At 44.8% G+C, this 19245-nt stretch overlaps 1 protein-coding gene across 1 annotated transcript in view; it reads right to left on the reverse strand.

Annotated features, from left to right (window-relative positions):
* Positions 1–19245, reverse strand: part of LOC123995391 (neurexin-3-like) — an 834015-nt gene that overhangs the window by 799945 nt on the left and 14825 nt on the right. Inside the window, exon 3 of the mRNA XM_046298964.1 lies at positions 4459–5744. Within this exon, the coding sequence (XP_046154920.1) occupies positions 4459–5155 (697 nt within the window). The 5' untranslated portion in view covers positions 5156–5744. The remainder of the gene's footprint in view (positions 1–4458; positions 5745–19245) is intronic.

Below are 19245 nucleotides of genomic sequence, written 5' to 3' on the forward strand. Positions count from 1 at the left end.
GCTCTGACTGTGTTGGAATTAGGCGCATGCAAAGACACACAGACACAAGCACGCTCACACGAAACATGTGAACACACACACACACACACACACACACACACACACACACACACACACACACACACACACACACACACACACACACACACACACACACACACACACACACACACACACACACACACACACACACACACACACACACACACACACACACACACACACACACACACACACACTCCCTCTTTTCCCCCTGACCTATTTTCATAGTGATACTATTGAAACGATCATTTTTCCATGTATGTTTATTAATCCCCAAAGCTAAGCTTGCAAGAATCGTTTCAGCACGTGTTTAAGATTTTACTAGCCTTCAATTACTAGTGTTTTCTCAGGCAACGACATGCAGATTTGAAGCAAAACGAGGCCTATTTAAACTGCTCATTAAAAAAAGAGGAAGTGGAAGAAGTGTGATGAGAGAATGGGAATCAGTTTGTTTACATTCTAGAAGCCTACAAAGCCGTTTAAACAACAACTGCTCCCCAGTGACATTGATTGATTAAGGCAGCCCCCTGCACCTCTCTGATTCAAAGGGGTTGGGTTAAATGCGGAAGACACATTTCGGTTGAATGCATTGAGTTGTGCAACTGACTAGGTATCCCCCTTTCCCCCTTGACACCCTGGTCAGGAGAAGCACACTACATAGGAAATGCCGTTTTTGACATAGTCCTGACTGATTATAACACCAGTTCACTGAGCAGCAGAATGGCGAGAAAACAGTGCCTGATTCCAATACCCTGACACACAGACGTACTTAGCCACATGGGCAGACAGACTGAGCATGTGTTTTATGGCCAACTGTCGATCCTCTTCATCTGCTGGAAGGCAGTGTTTAGGGCTGAGCTCTGATGGAGCTGCGGGCAGGGATGATCACAACGTTTCAGCTAGGCTAACGCTAACCCAGTCACCCTGTGTGAGGCTGAGCTCTGATGGAGCTGCGGGCAGGGATGATCACAACGTTTCAGCTAGGCTAACGCTAACCCAGTCACCCTGTGTGAGGCTGAGCTCTGATGGAGCTGTGGGCAGGGATGATCACAACGTTTCAGCTAGGCTAACGCTAACCCAGTCACCCTGTGTGAGGCTGAGCTCTGATGGAGCTGTGGGCAGGGATGATCACAACGTTTCAGCTAGGCTAACGCTAATCCAGTCACCCTGTGTGAGGCTGAGCTTTTATCTACATTTAAGTCATTTGGTAGTCGCTCTTATCCAGAGCAACTTATAGGAGTAATTAGGGTTAAGTGCCTTGCTCAAGGGCACATCAATGATTGTTTTAGCTGGGTGATTCTAACCAACAACCTTTCGGTTAATGGCCCAACGCTCACTAGGCTATCTGCCCTTGTGAGGACATCGGCAGGATGAGGGCTGGGATGATGATGGTCGCTGATAATGATTATGTTCCAGCTAGCTAAGGCTAGGCTAAATAAGTCATCGCGTGGGGCTGATGATGGTTCTCATGTAATGTAATGATGTTGATGTTGTTTCATCTCGGGGCGGCAGCGTAGCCTAGTGGTTAGAGCGTTGGACTAGTAACCGGGAGTTTGCGAGTTCAAACCCCCGAGCTGACAAGGTACAAATCTGTCGTTCTGCTCCTGAACAGGCAGTTAACCCACTGTTCCCAGGCCGTCATTGAAAATAAGAATCTGTTCTTAACTGACTTGCCTGGTTAAAAAAAGGTAAAAATTAAAATAAAAAATAAAAAATGTGGGACCTGAGATCATGTCTGGGCGCTGAAGGCTGCGATGCTAAGCTAACCCAATTAATCTGTGATGTTTAAGCTAGGCTAGGCTAATCCAGTCATCATGAAGGGTTGAGTTGAAGCTGCTGATGTTTAAGCTAAGCTAACTCAGTCACCCCGTGCTCTTACTTTAGTTTAGTCCATGTAGTGTTCTCATCCACAGTTAAACAGGGAAAACTGAGTGGACAAATAACCCATCCCAGTCTAGCAGCTAAATGCTTCTTAGGCCTAGTGAGGCCAGCAATCTGCCTGCTGTGTGAAGCCTGACCCAGCCACCTCTAGGCTAGCAAACTGTATCTATACGGCTTTGGCTTGCCTTCCACATGCAAACACGCACGCACGCACGCACGCACGCACGCACAGTGAACACGCACAGGTCTGACAGACTGCCCCATTACTCATTAGTGTAACACATGATGCTGCATCAACAGCCTCAATCAGCATAACACTGCACAGACACACACACACACACAGAAAGAACAGTTGCGTCTCTAATGCTGATGGGGATTATTAGCAATGTTGGAAAAATATGCTGTCTGTGCTTATACAACAGACAGTACATAAAGCCTGCCTGCAAGTGCAAGACTGTCTTTAGAAAAATAACAGCAAAACTTTAACAGTAAGTGTTGCTGTAGACACACTATGGCAACAAAAACCTCCCTGTAAGAAGTAGTCAATTGCTGATGTCAGTTTGAATTTAGTGTGGTATTTGTCCCGACATTTCTGCTCTCATTATCCTCCAAATTATGCTTCAGAGTATCCATGGTGTAATCAACAAGCAGCCACATCAGCTAAGACTGACACAGACACAGAGAGACACATAGCGAGAGATAAAGAGAGAGGGCTAGAGAGAGAAATAGCCTGGACTGCTGTGTGTGAGCTGGACACCAAGTCTAGCTAAGGCCGCAGCAGAGTGCCGTTCTCCTGTCTAGTGGCATTTGTCCTCTCCATAATAGGGCTGCTGTGTTGTGAATTATAAACTCTGTCCTGGGGCGACGACATGGCCCTCTATTCAGCTGTTGTCCTGAATCACAAGTAACCTCTTCAATGTAGGTTGTTTAAGCACAAGGATGTCATCGCCCCCACGGCCTGAGAGAAGCTCTCAAACGACTGGATGGATCTCTTTTCCTCTCTCTCCTCTCTCTCCTCTTCTCCTCTCCTCATTGTTAGAAAGAGGGAGAGAAAGAATTAGAATCAGGCCAAAGGATAATGTCTGAATCTGACTACAGTCTGCACTGTACAGAGGACATGTTGTAGTGTCCAGTCACTGAGTCTGACATGGTGTACTGTCCAGTCACTGAGTCTGACATGGTGTACTGTCCAGTCACTGAGTCTGACATGTTGTACTGTCCAGTCACTGAGTCTGACATGTTGTAGTGTCCAGTCACTGAGTCTGACATGTTGTAGTGTCCAGTCACTGAGTCTGACATGTTGTAGTGTCCAGCCACTGAGTCTGACATGTTGTAGTGTCCAGTCACTGAGTCTGACATGTTGTAGTGTCCAGTCACTGAGTCTGACATGTTGTAGTGTCCAGTCACTGAGTCTGACATGTTGTAGTGTCCAGTCACTGAGTCTGACATGTTGTAGTGTCCAGTCACTGAGTCTGACATGTTGTAGTGTCCAGTCACTGAGTCTGACATGTTGTACTGTCCAGTCACTGAGTCTGACATGTTGTACAGTGTTCTAAACCATTCTAAATATACGGTTGCACCCTGTATTATTACTGCCATTAGTATGTTGTGTTTTGGAATGCTAAGCTTAGCAGTGGAGTGTAGTAACTAATATCTAAAAGAACCCAACAGGGGAATTAAAAGCTTCAGTCTAAGGTAGTGAACCACAATGGAGGAGTATTCAGTGTGCATTCATTCCCTCTTGTTTCAAGATAGTTGTGTTGTCTTTTGACTCTGATCTAACCAGCCAGGAAGTGGTCTAAACCAGGCAGGAACAGGAAGTGGATCAGCAGTCAATCAAACTCACACTGGTTCTCTATACCCATAAAACCCAGATGAAAGAGAAGAAGAGCATGTGGTGTCATCTAGAGACGCATTAGTTTCCTTAGTCTCATAAAAAAGGCAGAACTAAAGGCATGAACAGAAATAGGATTTTACTATGAGCCTTGTCAGAGTACCACATCTCAATAAGATACATATCAGAGACAGCCTAAGTGTCCAGAGGGAGGAACATAAAGATGTTACTTTATTATTCAAACTATTTTCTACACTTATGGTCCCTGGAAAACAAATATTTGGATGGGAAGAGAAAGATCTGAACTTTGTAATATGATGAGTGTCAAACGTTACTGTATCCCTGTACAGATTTCTCCTAAAAGTAGTAATAGAAAGAGAAGCTATTTCCTCGCATACCACTTCCGATATAACGCCCACATTCAACAAACATTCCCTTTTCAATCCACTGTGAAAGAGGAACCACCCACACAGAGAAGTCCCACATTCTATAACAGTGAATCTGTGTCTCGTAAATTATAAATGCAAGAACGCAAAATTGCGGGAGTGTGTTCTTTTAACATGGAACTAACAATGTAACAAAACCTATTATGAAGTTATCTCAATATAAACACAGTTTATATAATGTATAGTTACACCGATTTATAGTTACTTATCTACAATTAGTAACATAAATTGTTTGGTAAGACAGAATCATCTTACCTTGGCTGCAGGTCCTTCCTGTATATCCCGTTTTGGAGCAGTCGCAGTACGGTTCTCCATCAGCCACGGAGCAGGAGCCTCCATTCTCACATGGGTTCCCTGTACAGAGACCCATCTCCTCCAGACGTACCTTCTGACTGTTGATCAGCTTGGGAACCTTGTTCCCGTAATTCAGATCTTTGATAACTCCTTTGAACGGAGGCAGCTCTCTAACCGTTGGCAGGGTGATGACCGAGGTCCTGATGTCTCCGGGTATGCCCCCGAGGAACAGGTCACTGACGACAATCATGAACTGGCGCTCTGGTTGAACATCCTCCGCCTTGGTCTGCCCATCCAGGGCCAAGACCGTTCTGAGGTTGTGTCGGCTAACCATCGCAAAGTGCCAGCAGCTGTCGTTGATCGATTTGTCAGCGGTGACTGTGGTCTCAGCGCAATCAATGCTGAAGCGAAGCTGTAGCTTCCCTTCCGTTACGGTGAGAAGCAGGAAGTCACAGTAGCCGCCGTCGTCGAAGTAGAGGATCAGGGCGTCGGACGTGTCTGTTTGGAACTGGAAGGTGAGGTCACTTCTGGTACTGGCATCCCAGCGGCGGTACCGTGCCCACTGGCCCTCAGAACCCCTGAACTCCAGGCCCTGACACAGGCCCAGTAGATTACTGAGAAGCAGAAGAACACACTGAGGGAGACTAAAGGGAGTCATTGTAGAAAAACACTATGTAGAGCTATAGGGGTATGCCAGTTGAGGTTAGAGGGAGAAATCCTTTAGATTCGGAATAGCATCAGAGGTGTTTTCAGTTCAATGACGGATATAGAGTATTCAATGTATATACCACCTGCTCTAGTCAGGAAGGTGACACAAATATCCTTTAGACTGTGATAAAGATCTGATATTGAAATCACTGAAGTATGGGAGACCATTTAACTCCAAGTCTGAGCTGCAGATAATGGAGAAGAAACATCTGTATTCCTCCTAAGGAGGATAACCTTGAGAGAATCAATCCTTAGTGTGATGAGGCTGATCCTTAGTGTGATGAGGCTGATCCTCAGTGTGATGAGGCTGATCCTCAGTGTGATGAGGCTGATCCTTAGTGTGATGAGGCTGATCCTTAGTGTGATGAGGCTGATCCTTAGTGTGTTCTGTCAGTGATACAGAGGCCCATCGATGAGTTGTTTCCTTTGAGGCGACTGCAAGGATTAAAACACACAGCGGCCATTTTGGGTCAAGATCCGTAGCCACGTCCCATAGTACTGTACTTCCTAGTCCAGTTTCAGGCCTTACAGAGACGTCACTGCAAAACAACAGAAATGACATTATTCAGCATACACAACACAACTATGAATCACAGCTCACCCAAAAACATTCATTGACTGTAGGTTGCAACAAAAGTCTGAAATCACCATAAAAATGTTGCTGCCAGCACTTCCTCCTGGAGAACTGATATATATTCACTTACCCTTTGGCCTCCCATCTAGGGCATTAAACCAGCCCGGCTGTTTTTTTCCACTGACTATTGCCAATGTAATTTCATGGGAATGATGTGGAGAGATCACTTGAAAACTAAATAGATTCACTATTGCTTTCAGAGTCATTCCAAAGGGTAGGTTTAACAGAGCAAATTAAATGTGACCATACTTTATCACACATATATCAACAGTGATGCTACACTATATATACAAAAGTATGAGGACAGCCCTTCAAGTGAGTGGTTTGGGCTATTTCAGCCACAACCATTGCTGACAGGAGTGTAAAAATTGAGTGCACAGCCTTGAAATCTACATAGACAAACATTGGCAGTAGAATGGCCTTACTGAAGAGCTCAGTGACTTTCAACGTGGCACCGTCATAGGATGACACCTTTCCAACAAGTCAGTTTTGTCAAATTCCTGACCTGTAAGTGCTGTTATTGTGAAGTGGAAAAATGCCCGGGGGGGATGCTACCTGCCCCAACGCATGGTGCCAACTGTAAAGTTTGGTTTAGGAGGAATAATGGTCTGGGGGAATGCAACCTGCCCCAACGCATGGTGCCAACTGTAAAGTTTGGTTTAGGAGGAATAATCGCCTGGGGGAATGCAACCTGCCCCAACGCATGGTGCCAACTGTAAAGTTTGGTTTAGGAGGAATAATGGCCTGGGGGAATGCTACCTGCCCCAACGCATGGTGCCAACTGTAAAGTTTGGTTTAGGAGGAACAATGGCCTGGGGGAATGGTACCTGCCCCAACGCATGGTGCCAACTGTAAAGTTTGGTTTAGGAGGAATAATGGCCTGGGGGAATGCTACCTGCCCCAACGCATGGTGCCAACTGTAAAGTTTGGTTTAGGAGGAATAATGGCCTGGGGGAATGGTACCTGCCCCAACGCATGGTGCCAACTGTAAAGTTTGGTTTAGGAGGAATAATGGCCTGGGGCTGTTTTTTCATAGTTCGGGCTAGTTCCAGGTCCGGTGAGGGGAAATCTTAACGCTACAGCATACAATTACATTCCAGACGATTATGTGCTTCCAACATTGTGGCAACATTTTGGGGAAGGCCCTTTCCTGTTTCAGCATGAAAATGCCCCCAAGCACAACGCAAGGTCTCTATAGAAATGGTTTGTTGAGATTGGTGTGGAAGAACTTGACTGGCCTGCACAGAGCCCTGACCTCAACCCCATCGAACACCTTTGGGATGAATTGGAATGCCGACTGCGAGCCAGGCCTAATCGCCCAACATCAGTGCCCAACTTCACTAATGCTCTTGTGGCTGAATGCTGCGGGGATTTGCTTCCAATGTTCCAACATCTAGTGGGAAGCCTTCCCAGAAGAGTAGAGGCTGTTAGAGCAGCAAATGTATGCCCATAATTTTGGAATGACATGTTTGACGAGCAGGTGTCCACATATAGTACGTTTGGTCATGCAGTGTATTTAGGCCTATATAGCATTTGCAAAGTCATCAACAGCTTTTGTTTGCATTAAACCCAGAATTCAACTAAATATAGACAATAGAATAGGCCTAGGGTTTCAAGCTCTGGTTCATTTAAAATGCAAAGCTATTTAATTATATTTTATTTCATGCAACCAAATAGCAACATTTGAAACAGATGTATTTTCTGCTTGGATAGTTCCAACTGTGCCACTGACTTAGTCTATGCCTGCTTGAAGCTGTGCTGCCTGGGGAAGAGGGAGAGGAGGACCTGCTGCCCGCTTGGAGCTGTGTTGCCTGGGGAAGAGGGAGAGGAGGATCTGCTGCCCGCTTGGAGCTGTGCTGCTTGGGGAAGAGGGAGAGGAGGACCTGCTGCCTGCTTGAAGCTGTGCTGCTTGGGGAAGAGGGAGAGGAGGATCTGCTGCCCGCTTGGAGCTGTGCTGCTTGGGGAAGAGGGAGAGGAGGACCTGCTGCCTGCTTGGAGCTGTGCTGCCTGGGGAAGAGGGAGAGGAGGACCGGCTGCCTGCTTGAAGCTGTGCTGCTTGGGGAAGAGGGAGAGGAGGACCTGCTGCCTGCTTGGAGCTGTGCTGCCTGGGGAAGAGGGAGAGCAGGACCTGCTGCCTGCTTGGAGCTGTGCTGCCTGGGGAAGAGGGAGAGGAGGACCTGCTGCCTGCTTGGTGGCTGTAGCTTCTTTCTTGGCATTCATGTGGTTCTCACGAAGCTTACATATCAGATCCAGTGGGATTTATGGTGCTGAGGATGCAAACACTCATATTTATTTTCCATCTGTACACCGTGAGTGTCGCTGACCACTCTCCATCACTGATGTGGAGTACAGCTCCGCTGGTATGTTGTTCTGTGCAGAGGGGGGCAGCTCCTGCCTTTTATCGGTTCACTGTTCCCAGCAGGCTAGTCTTCTTTGCAATCAACTTGTCTGCCAGGGATATTGATGTGACAAAGTGTTCCATGGTCACATTTCCACCTTTGCCCATGTAAGGCTCCAGGAATCTCAAACCCACAGTCTCAGACAGCCGCTCACCCGCTGGCCTGGTTTCATCTTTCAACAAATATGGAAAGCCATTCAGCAAGTATTAACCAAAAGTTTGTCCTTTTAGCTTATATACAACAGAACAGCATATATCAAATTAGGTTTATTGCAGTACTAGTGTTTCCTTATAGTAGCCAGAGCAATGCTGCTGCACGAGTGGCCATGTGCTGAATGCATGGACAGTGGAGTGGTCATGTGCTGAATGCATGGACAGGGGAGTGGCCATGTGCTGAATGCATGGACAGGGGAGTGGCCATGTGCTGAATGCATGGACAGGGGAGTGGTCATGTGCTGAATGCATGGACAGGGGAGTGGCCATGTGCTGAATGCATGGACAGGGGAGTGGCCATGTGCTGAATGCATGGACAGTGGAGTGGCCATGTGCTGAATGCATGGACAGGGGAGTGGCCATGTGCTGAATGCATGGACAGTGGAGTGGCCATGTGCTGAATGCATGGACAGAGGAGTGGTCATGAGCAGAATGCATGGACAGGGGAGTGGTCATGAGCTGAATGCATGGACAGGGGAGTGGTCATGAGCAGAATGCATGGACAGGGGAGTGGTCATGAGCAGAATGCATGGACAGGGGAGTGGTCATGAGCTGAATGCATGGACAGGGGAGTGGTCATGAGTTGAATGCACAGACAGTGGAGTGGTCATGAGCAGAATGCACAGACAGTGAAGTGGTCATGAGCTGAATGCACAGACAGTGGAGTGGTCATGAGCAGAATGCATGGACAGGGGAGTGGTCATGAGCAGAATGCATGGACAGGGGAGTGGTCATGAGCAGAATGCATGGACAGGGGAGTGGTCATGAGCTGAATGCACAGACAGTGGAGTGGTCATGAGCTGAATGCACAGACAGTGGAGTGGTCATGAGCTGAATGTACAGACAGTGGAGTGGTCATGAGCAGAATGCATGGACAGTGGAGTGGTCATGAGCTGAATGCACAGACAGTGGAGTGGTCATGAGCAGAATGCACGGACAGGGGAGTGGTCATGAGTTGAATGCACAGACAGTGGAGTGGTCATGAGCTGAATGTATGGACAGCACGATATTCTTGCAAAAAGTGCAATTTGGAAAAAGAGCTGCACCTCTTTAATTGTTTAATTTGTTAGACAAAGTGTCATAGAAACAGCAGAATATGCTCTTTCAGAATGCATATAGAAATCATGAATGTTTTACCTGCATGGGACTGAAGGAGGATTTGATAAAGCAATGTTCCTTTCCCTGCGTCTGTCATGTACAAGATGCGCCCATCTCTTCATGTACAATTTGACAACTGATATGCCTAATATTGTCACTAATCAAATTTTTTATTTAATCTTGTCTATAGTCTTTAATCTTGTCTATAGTTAATATAATCTTGTAACTCATGAAATTGCGAAATTAGTTTGGGTACAGTTGAAGGTGTAGATTCAATGGGCCGGCTGTGCAGGCTGACTCGCATTGTTTGTTTCCCTCTCATCAATTTGGATCGAGTCAAGGATATGTTTTGCATTATTCTAAAGGCCTACTGCAACACACAGCATGTTTTCATTTCCCTGACAATGCATTTGATTAGTTATAGAGTTAAAGTAAATTAAACAGTCCCATAACAGCTTATTTTTACAAAGTAATACGTAAAAGAGAATTGCATCAACCCACTTAAGTGTACGGTCAAATTACATCGCTGCTGATAAAAAGGCATAACACAAACTAATCATTACACAGTTGTCGTTCTAAATTCAATCAACCTCTTCACCCTCTGTACCATTCTGTTAGCCTATTTTAAATGAAATGGTGAAGGTGCATAATTATTACTCTTTTATCCATGTGTCATTCATTCAGTGAGGAGAGAGAGAAGCATTAGCGCCTGGCTGGGTACCAACGTCCTACAGCACGTTGTCTTGGAGCCTGGTTGGGTACCAACGTCCTACAGCACATTGTCTTGGAGCCTGGTTGGGTACCAACGTCCTACAGCACGTTGTCTTGGAGCCTGGTTGGGTACCAACGTCCTACAGCACGTTGTCTTGGAGCCTGGTTGGGTACCAACGTCCTACAGCACGTTGTCTTGGAGCCTGGTTGGGTACCAACGTCCTACAGCACATTGTCTTGGAGCCTGGTTGGGTACCAACGTCCTACAGCACATTGTCTTGGAGCCTGGTTGGGTACCAACGTCCTACAGCACGTTGTCTTGGAGCCTGGTTGGGTACCAACGTCCTACAGCACATTTTCTTGGAGCCTGGTTGGGTACCAACGTCCTACAGCACGTTGTCTTGGAGCCTGGTTGGGTAGCGCCGACTATGCTAATTAGACCATGGTGCTTGCCTACGGAGCTGTGAGGGGAACGGCACCTCAGTACCTCCAGGCTCTGATCAGGCCCTACACCCAAATAAGGGCACTGCGTTCATCCACCTCTGGCCTGCTCGCCTCCCTACCACTGAGGAAGTACAGTTCCCGCTCAGCCCAGTCAAAACTGTTCGCTGCTCTGGCTCCCCAATGGTGGAACAAACTCCCTCACGACGCCAGGACAGCGGAGTCAATCACCACCTTCCGGAGACACCTGAAACCCCACCTCTTTAAGGAATACCTAGGATAGGATAAAGTAATCCTTCTCACCCCCCCTCCTCCCCCCCTTAAAAGATTTAGATGCACTATTGTAAAGTGACTGTCCCACTGGATGTCATAAGGTGAATGCACCAATTTGTAAGTCGCTCTGGATAAGAGCGTCTGCTAAATGACTTAAATGTAAATGTAAATGTCTTGAAATACTGTCCGTGTATTCCTCAACTAAAATATCCGGTCTGAGACCGGAAGAAATGGGCTGTCTCTTGTTCGTTTGACCAAGAAACAAATCCTAGGCAAATGACAAGACTGTTGACATCGTGTGGAAGCTGTAGGTACTGCAACCTCAGCCATATTTAATGTCTTTCGCCCATAACAATGGGTTGAAGCGGCAGATGGATATATTTTTCCACTTTCAGTGATCAGATTTTCCTGCACTTTCCAATGAAACGCACGTTCTGTTATAGTCACAGCCGTGATTTAACCAGTTTTATAAACGTCTGAGTGTTTTCTATCCACACATACTAATCATATGCATATACTATATTCCTGACATGAGTAGCAGGGCGCTGAAATGTTGCGCGATTTTTAACAGAATGTTCGAAAAAGTAGAGGGTAGACTGAAGAGGTTAAATTGTTTAACTTGGGTCAAATGTTTCAGATAGATTTCCACAAGCTTCGCACAATAAATTTGGTGGATTGTGGCCCATTCCTCCTGTAACTGAGTCAGGTTTGTAGGCCTCCTTGCTCGCACACGCTTTTTAGTTCTGCCCACTAATTTTTTATAGGATTGAGGTCAGGGCTTTGTGATGGCCAATCCAATACCTTGACTTTGTTGTCCTTAAGCCATTTTGCCACAACTTTGGAAGTTTGCTTGGGGTCATTGTCCATTTGGAAGACCCATTTGGGACCAAGCTTTAACTTCCTGATTAATGTCTTTAGATGTTGCTTCCATATCTACACCTAATTTTCATTCCTCATGAAGCCATCGATTTTGTGAAGTGCACCAGTCCCTCCTGCAGCAAGCACCCCCACACAGGATACTGCCACCCCTGTGATTCACGGTTGGGATGGTGTTCTTCGGCTTGCAAGCCTCCCCGTTTACCTCCAAACATAACGATGGTCATTACGGCCAAACAGTTCTATTTTTGATGGAACAGAGGACATTTCTCCAAAAAGTAAGATCTTTGTCCTCATGTGCAGTTGCAAACCGTAGTCTGGCATTTTTATGGTGGTTTTGGAGCAGTGGCTTCTTCCTTGCTATGCGACCTTTCAGGTTATGTCGATATAGAACTTGTTTTACTGTGGATATAGATACTTTTGTACCCGTTTCCTCCAGCATCTTCACAAGGTCCTTTCCTGTTGTTCCTGGGATTGATTTGCACTTTTCACACCAACGTACGTTCATCTCTAGGAGACAGAACGCGTCTCCTTCCTGAGCGGTATGACGGCTGCATGGTCCCATTGTGTTTATACTATTGTTTGTACAGATGAACGTGGTACCTTCAGGCATTTGGAAATTGCTCCCAAGGATGAACCAGACTTGTGGAGGTCTACAATTTTTTTTCTGAGGTCTTGGCTGATTTCTTTTGATTTTCCCATGATACAAAGCAAAGAGGCACGGAGTTTGAAGGTAGGCCTTGAAATACATCCACAGGTACACCTCCAAGGCCATGACATCATTTTCTGTAATTTTCCAAGCTGTTTAAAGGCACAGTCAACTTAGTGAATGTAAACGTCTGACCCACTGGAATTGTGATAAAGTAAAATATAAGTGAAATAATCTGTCCGTAAATTGTTGAAATAATGACTTGTGTCATGCACAAAATAGATGTCTTAACCGACTTATGTCCTGCAATCAACTGAGCTGAGGAGAGCTGAAGCCTAGTTTGTTAAAAATGCTGATTTGATAACATCTCCGTGGTCATTAAATAGCTTTAAGTAACCAATATTAACATCAATTAAAGATTATTAATGAGCATTTTTACAATTCTGGATGTGTCTTACAAATTAAATATTAACTGAAGATATCTTTGGTATTTCAGATGCCTTTAACTCTGAGTTTTGAAAGCTTGAATTGACGTGTCTCAGTCAGTATTGAAATATTATGAAAGATAAGCAATATTTCTGGTTACCATACTTTTACCATGATGTTAACACTTTCTTATGTGCTATGATGTAAAGTGCTACCAAATAAATCAATATGTGCCTTTCCTAATGACTCACACAGTAAGTTGAGCTAATGGAGTCACAATTATGAAGAATAATAATCAAATCTGTCTCTTTCTCAATCCTACTATTTCCTACTCATGACTGTAGTACTGTGAGGTGAGGTGGAACTGTTTTGTAGCCTGTACCATCATTGTAGCTCTGGAATTGTGTAGACAGTGCATTCAGGAATGTACAGTGGCATGCAAAAGTATTCAGCCAATTTGGCATTTTTCCTATTTTGTTGCCTTACAAACTGGAAATAAAATGGATTTTTGGGGGGTTGTATCATTTGATTTACACACCATGCCTACCACTTTGAAGATGCTAAATCTTTTTTATTGTGAAGCAAACAAGAGATAACACAAAAAAACGGAAAACTTCAGCATGCATAGCTATTCACCCCCCCAAAGGCAATACTTTGTAGAGCCACCTGTTGCAGCAATTACGGCTTGGGGTATGTCTCTATAAGCTTAGCACATCTAGCCACTGGGATTTTTGCCCATTCTTTAAGGCAAAACTGATCCAGGTCCTTCAAGTTGGATGGATTCCGCTGGTGTACAGGAATCTATAAGTCATACTACAGATTCTCAATTGAATTGAGGTCTGGGATTTGACTAGGCCATTCCAAGACATTTAAATGTTTCCCCTTAAACCACTCGATTGTTGCTTTAGCAGTAGACTTAGGGTCATTTTCCTGCTGGAAGGTGAACCTCGGTCCCAGTCTCAAATCTCTGGAACACTAAAACAACTTTCCCTCAAGAATTTCCCTGTATTTAGTGCCAACCATCATTCCTTTCATTCTGACCATTTTCCCAGTCCCCGCTGATGAAAAACATCTCCACAGCATGATACTGCCCCACCATGCTTCACTGTTCTCGGGGTGATGAGAGGTGTTGGGTTTGGGCCAGACATAGGGTTTTCCTTGATGGCCAAAAAGCTCAATTTTTAGTCTCATCTGACCAGAGTACCTTCTTCCATATGTTTGGGGAGTCTCCCACATGCCTTTTGGTAAACACCAAACATGTTTGCTTACTTTTTTCTTCAAGCAATGTCTTTTTTCTGGCCACTCTTCTGTACAGCCCAGCTCTGTGAAGTGTCTGGCTTAATGTGGTTGTGACGCCTTGGTCATTGTATTTTTTATTTTTGTTATATGTTTGGGTAGGCCAGGGTGTGACATGGGTTTATATGTTGTATTCGTACTGGGGTTTGTATATTTTGGGATCGCGGCTGATTAGGGGTGTTGTTAGGCTTGGCTGCCTGAGGCGATTTTCAATCAGAGTCAGGTGCTTGTCGTTGTCTCTGATTGGGAACCATATTTAGGTAGCCTGAGTTCGCTTTGTATTTTGTGGGTGTTTGTTCCTGTCTGTGTTGTAGTCACCAGATAGGCTGTAATTAGTTTCACGTTTCGTTCTGTTGTTTTTGTATTTCAGTTATTTCATGTACCGCTATTCTGTTCATTAAAGTCATGAGTAACCTACACGCTGCATTTCGGTCCGACTTTCTTCATTCAACAGACGAACGTCGTTACAGTGGTCCTATAGACAGATACTCCAATGAACCTGAACATACAGAATGCACCTGAGCTCAATTCTCAAAGGGTCTCATAGCAAAGGGTCTCATAGCAAAGGGTCTCATAGCAAAGGGTCTCATAGCAAAGGGTTTGAATACTTATGCAAATATGGTATTTTTGTTTTTACTTATATTTGCAACATTTAAAAAAAAATCTGTTTTTGCTTTGTCATTATGGGGTTTTGGGAATAGATTGATGAGGATTTTATTTGATCCAAATGCATTGTAGCTAACCACTCACTGTTTCCCTAAGGACCTTCTGCAGCCTGATAAAACATACTAATTATCCAGCTGCACCATATTCCCTTTCATTCCCATATCTTCAGGGGATTACCATCATAAACAGCTATTCATGAAGATGTTATGGATGCTACCCACTTGATGAGGTAGCTCCCATTGGTGCAGGGAATGTTTATGAATATGCTAATATTAATACACTCTAGGTGTTTCTCAATATGCATACTACCGTGCTCCACACACTCATGTTTCAAGTGCATTCTCTGAGGACGTTCTCTTGAGCACGTTCTTGTGAGGACGAGTGTAGAGAACACATAAAACATTACATTTGAGAAGCACTTTCACTCCCCTACTGTATTGCCTCACGCTGCACCTCCCATTCACTGAACCTTCTTCCAGCCAGGACAATGGCAACAATAAACACAAAACAAAATATACACAATACTTACAACTATGTGAATATTACAATTCAATATATGTGAATCGTAATAATCCAGGTAGCCAGTTAGTTAAACAGGCAAAATGGACCTATAACTGATGTTATGCAAGGTAAATGTAATTTTTTCATTAGTAGCTAGTTACGAATTCTTTGTGGTTAGCTAGCTAGCCAGTTAGCCCTATTGACTTACTATGTATGGGCTTGCGATCAAGGAACTCTACAGTGTGTATTGTAGGCAGGTAAACATGACAAGATTAACACAGCATATATTACTTAAATTATCAAGATAAAATATTTTTATTCAGGCAACATATGAGATGTTATTCAGCAACATTTAATTCTGAAGTCAGAATTTATTTTCTCTCGCTTCAGCTCAAATAATTTAAAGAAATTTAAGGACATTTTAATAATTTTATACATGTTTGCGGCATATTTCTGTGCATACTTTCCGTTGAAGCATCGATGCATGCTTTAAAACATGTACAAACGGAGTACACATTCGGGAAGTGCCCTATGTGGTGCGTTTACCATACTTTGATTTGGACGCCGACTCTCCTGTCCTCCAATTTGTGTGCTCGGAGCGTGGTAATATGCATTTTAAGAAACACCTATAATTTTGCCTTGTGCATGTGTATGCATGCTTTAGCAAGCAGCATAGGACCAAATACTAGAGCCCAGAGTTTTTCATGACCATGTGACCTGGCCCAAAAACAAAATACCACGTGGTCAGAATTTGTTTTTTACATTAGGATTGATTATAACTACTGTTCCATGTAGGAGGGAAACGAGGCACAGCATACTATGGGGAGTCGTACTCTCGTGACTTCAGTTGAAGGATCTACAATTATGCCTGACAAGGTCAATGAAATCTGTGACTCTCTGGAAGTCCCGCATTCCACAGGTGATAAATTGAAGGAATGAATCCGAGCACTTAAGCCCAGGATCCGGCGGCGCGGGGCCAAACAGGTTTTGTACCTCATTTCCCTCCTTCAGGGAACAGTAGTTATAGACATAATGTTATGTTCCCTTTCAGTCAGTCAAATTCATTGCAACATAACGGATACTAAATGAAACAACCCATGGCAGACCACTCAGACCTGACCCCGCCAGAAGCAGCAGTCTGAGTATTGCGCACTTGGCGCACTGATTAGTGAATTTCCCCTGTCCCAGCTGTAAGCACACTAAGAGCAGACAGCATATGGTGATGACCAAATTGCTGCAGCACAAATATCTCCTATAGTCAACCCTTAAAACAACGCCCAAGACACTGCCAGACCCCTGGTGGGGCTAGGTAGCCCTTGCCCCTTGCTGCTAAATGAGATAGCCACAGAGATCCATTGGGGAAGAAGTTGCTTAGAGCTGGATTAGTGAAACAGACAAAAAGCTGGTTACATAACTGGATATCCCAAGACCAAGTCACTTATAGGCACAGAGGTGTCAGGCAAAGGCTGACATAGTGCCCCGTTTGCCATGACAAAAAGCAGGGCACTGGCATCACAGTTATGTTTGTGTGGAGCGGCGCAGCTGCTCGGGGTCTACTTCCTCATCGAAGGAGCATGCAACCCGTGCTTCCTTTACTCCCTCCAACTCCAGGAATTGAAAATAGGAATAGGTTGCCAATGCCCGGGAGAATGCTAGTAAGCGTCATTCACTGGAAGTTATACATGGTAGCCGGAATTAGCCAGGAGGCTCATTAGTCTAAGCTAGGCTAGCCTCTTTGACCGCAGCATGGTCCGTTAAGAATAACATTTAAGTCATTTAAGTCATTTAGCAGACGCTCTTATCCAGAGCGACTTACAATAACCAAGCGATTGAACGCTATGTACACTAAACAAGAGAGCTACCCAAGCAACTCCACCATGGGGAGGCAGGAATAGCGAGTAGTAGGATTCTTGCCTTAGTGGGTTAGCTAACCAGGCTAGCATGCTATGCAGCGCTTGTTAGCTAGCCTGGTCTCAAAAGTCTGCTTAGGACTGGATCACCAAGGTGGGACCCAGACCCTTCTGTGAAGAGAGGCAAGCAGTGCTATTCCAAGCCAGAGTTCGTCCCAGGTGTGATGTCCTTTACAGTTATGCCATGACCTGGATATGCTGTTGTGCTGCGGTCGTTGTTGAATAAGTTTGAGGGGTGAATGTAGCACATTGGGTTGTGTGAAACTTATTCCTCAGCCTGTAGTGTCTTGCTTGCGTTCCTTCATAAGCTAGCTTTTGAGGTGATCCGTTAATTCGCTTGAGGGCGGTCAAGTGTGTTTGTGAGGCAGTGGTACTGAGTTCTACGCAAGGTATGGGCTGAATTGGGAGGAAGTGGTACTCGCTAAGCAAGCAGCGTGACGTCCTTTACACACCAAGCCGAGACATACAAGACAACAAACGTGAGTATATTTTAAAGCATTATCTCACCGTACCTTCTGCGCTATGCAATCTGTTTTCAGAGCTGGTCATGGTTGCACATCAGCCACGCTCAAGGTCCTAAACGATATCATAACCGTCATCGATAAAAGACATTCCTGTGCAGCCGTATTCATCGACCTGGCTAAGGCTTTCGACTCTGTCAATCACAAAATTCTTATTGGCAGACTCAACAGCCTTGGTTTCTCAAATGATTGCCTCGCTTGGTTCACCAACAACTTATCTGATAGAGTTAAGTATGTCAAATCGGAGGGCCTGTTGTCCGGACCACTGCCAGTCTCTATGGGGGTGCCACAGGGCTCAAATCTCGGGTCGACTCTCTTCTCTGTATATATCAATGATGTCGCTCTTGCTGCTGGTGATTATTTGATCCACCTCTATGCAGACGACACCATTCTGTATACATCTGGCCCTTCGTTAGAAACTGTGTTAAACGTCTCCAATCCAAAATTAAATCTAGAATCGGCTTCCAATTTTGCAACAAAGCGTCCTTCTCTCATGCTACCAAACATACCCTCGTAAAACTGACCATCCTACCGATCCTAGACTTTGGCAATGTTATTTACAAAATAGCCTCCAGCACTCTACTCAACAAATTGGATACAGTCTATCACAGTGCCATCTGTTTTGTCACCAAAGCCCCATCGCTTCATACTCGTCGCCAAACCCACTAGCTCCAGGTCATCTACAAGTCTCTGCAAGGTAAAGCCCCGCCTTATCTCAGCTCACTGGTCACCATAGCAGCATCCACCCGTAGCACGCGCTCCAGCAGGTATATCTCTCTGGTCACCCCCAAAGCCAATTCTTCCTTTGGTCGCCTCTCCTTCCAGTTCTCTGCTGCCAATGACTGGAACAAACTGCAAACATCTCTGAAGCTGGAGACTCTTACCTCCCTTACTAGCTTTAAGCACCAGCTGTCAGAGCAGCTCACAGATCACTGCACCTGTACAGTACATAGCTCATCTGTAAACAGCCCATCCAATCAACCTCATCCCCATACTGTATTTATTTATATATCTTGCTCCTTTGCACCCCAGCATCTCAACTTGCACATTCATCTTCTGCATATTCTACCATTCCAGTGTTTAATTGTTATATTGTAATTCATTTGCCACCATGGCCTATTTATTGACTTACCTCTCTTATCCTACATGCTGTATATAGATTTTTCTACTGTATTATCGATTGTATGTTTGTTTATTCCATGTGTAACTCTGTTTTGTTGTATGTGTCGAACTGCTTTGCTTAATCTTGGCCAGGTCGCAGTTGCAAATTATAACTTTTTCCTCAACTGCCTTACCTGGTTAAATAAAGGTGAAATGAAAAATGAAAAAATTAGGGCACGAACCCAAACCTGGCTTGTTAGACTTTGTTGTTTCAGTCACGTCAGCCATCTTATTTATTGCTATAGCCAGGCCAAGCATTTTGAGGA

Source organism: Oncorhynchus gorbuscha, linkage group LG14 (assembly GCF_021184085.1).
Source record: "Oncorhynchus gorbuscha isolate QuinsamMale2020 ecotype Even-year linkage group LG14, OgorEven_v1.0, whole genome shotgun sequence".
In the NCBI taxonomy this organism is placed as follows: Eukaryota; Metazoa; Chordata; class Actinopteri; order Salmoniformes; family Salmonidae; genus Oncorhynchus; species Oncorhynchus gorbuscha.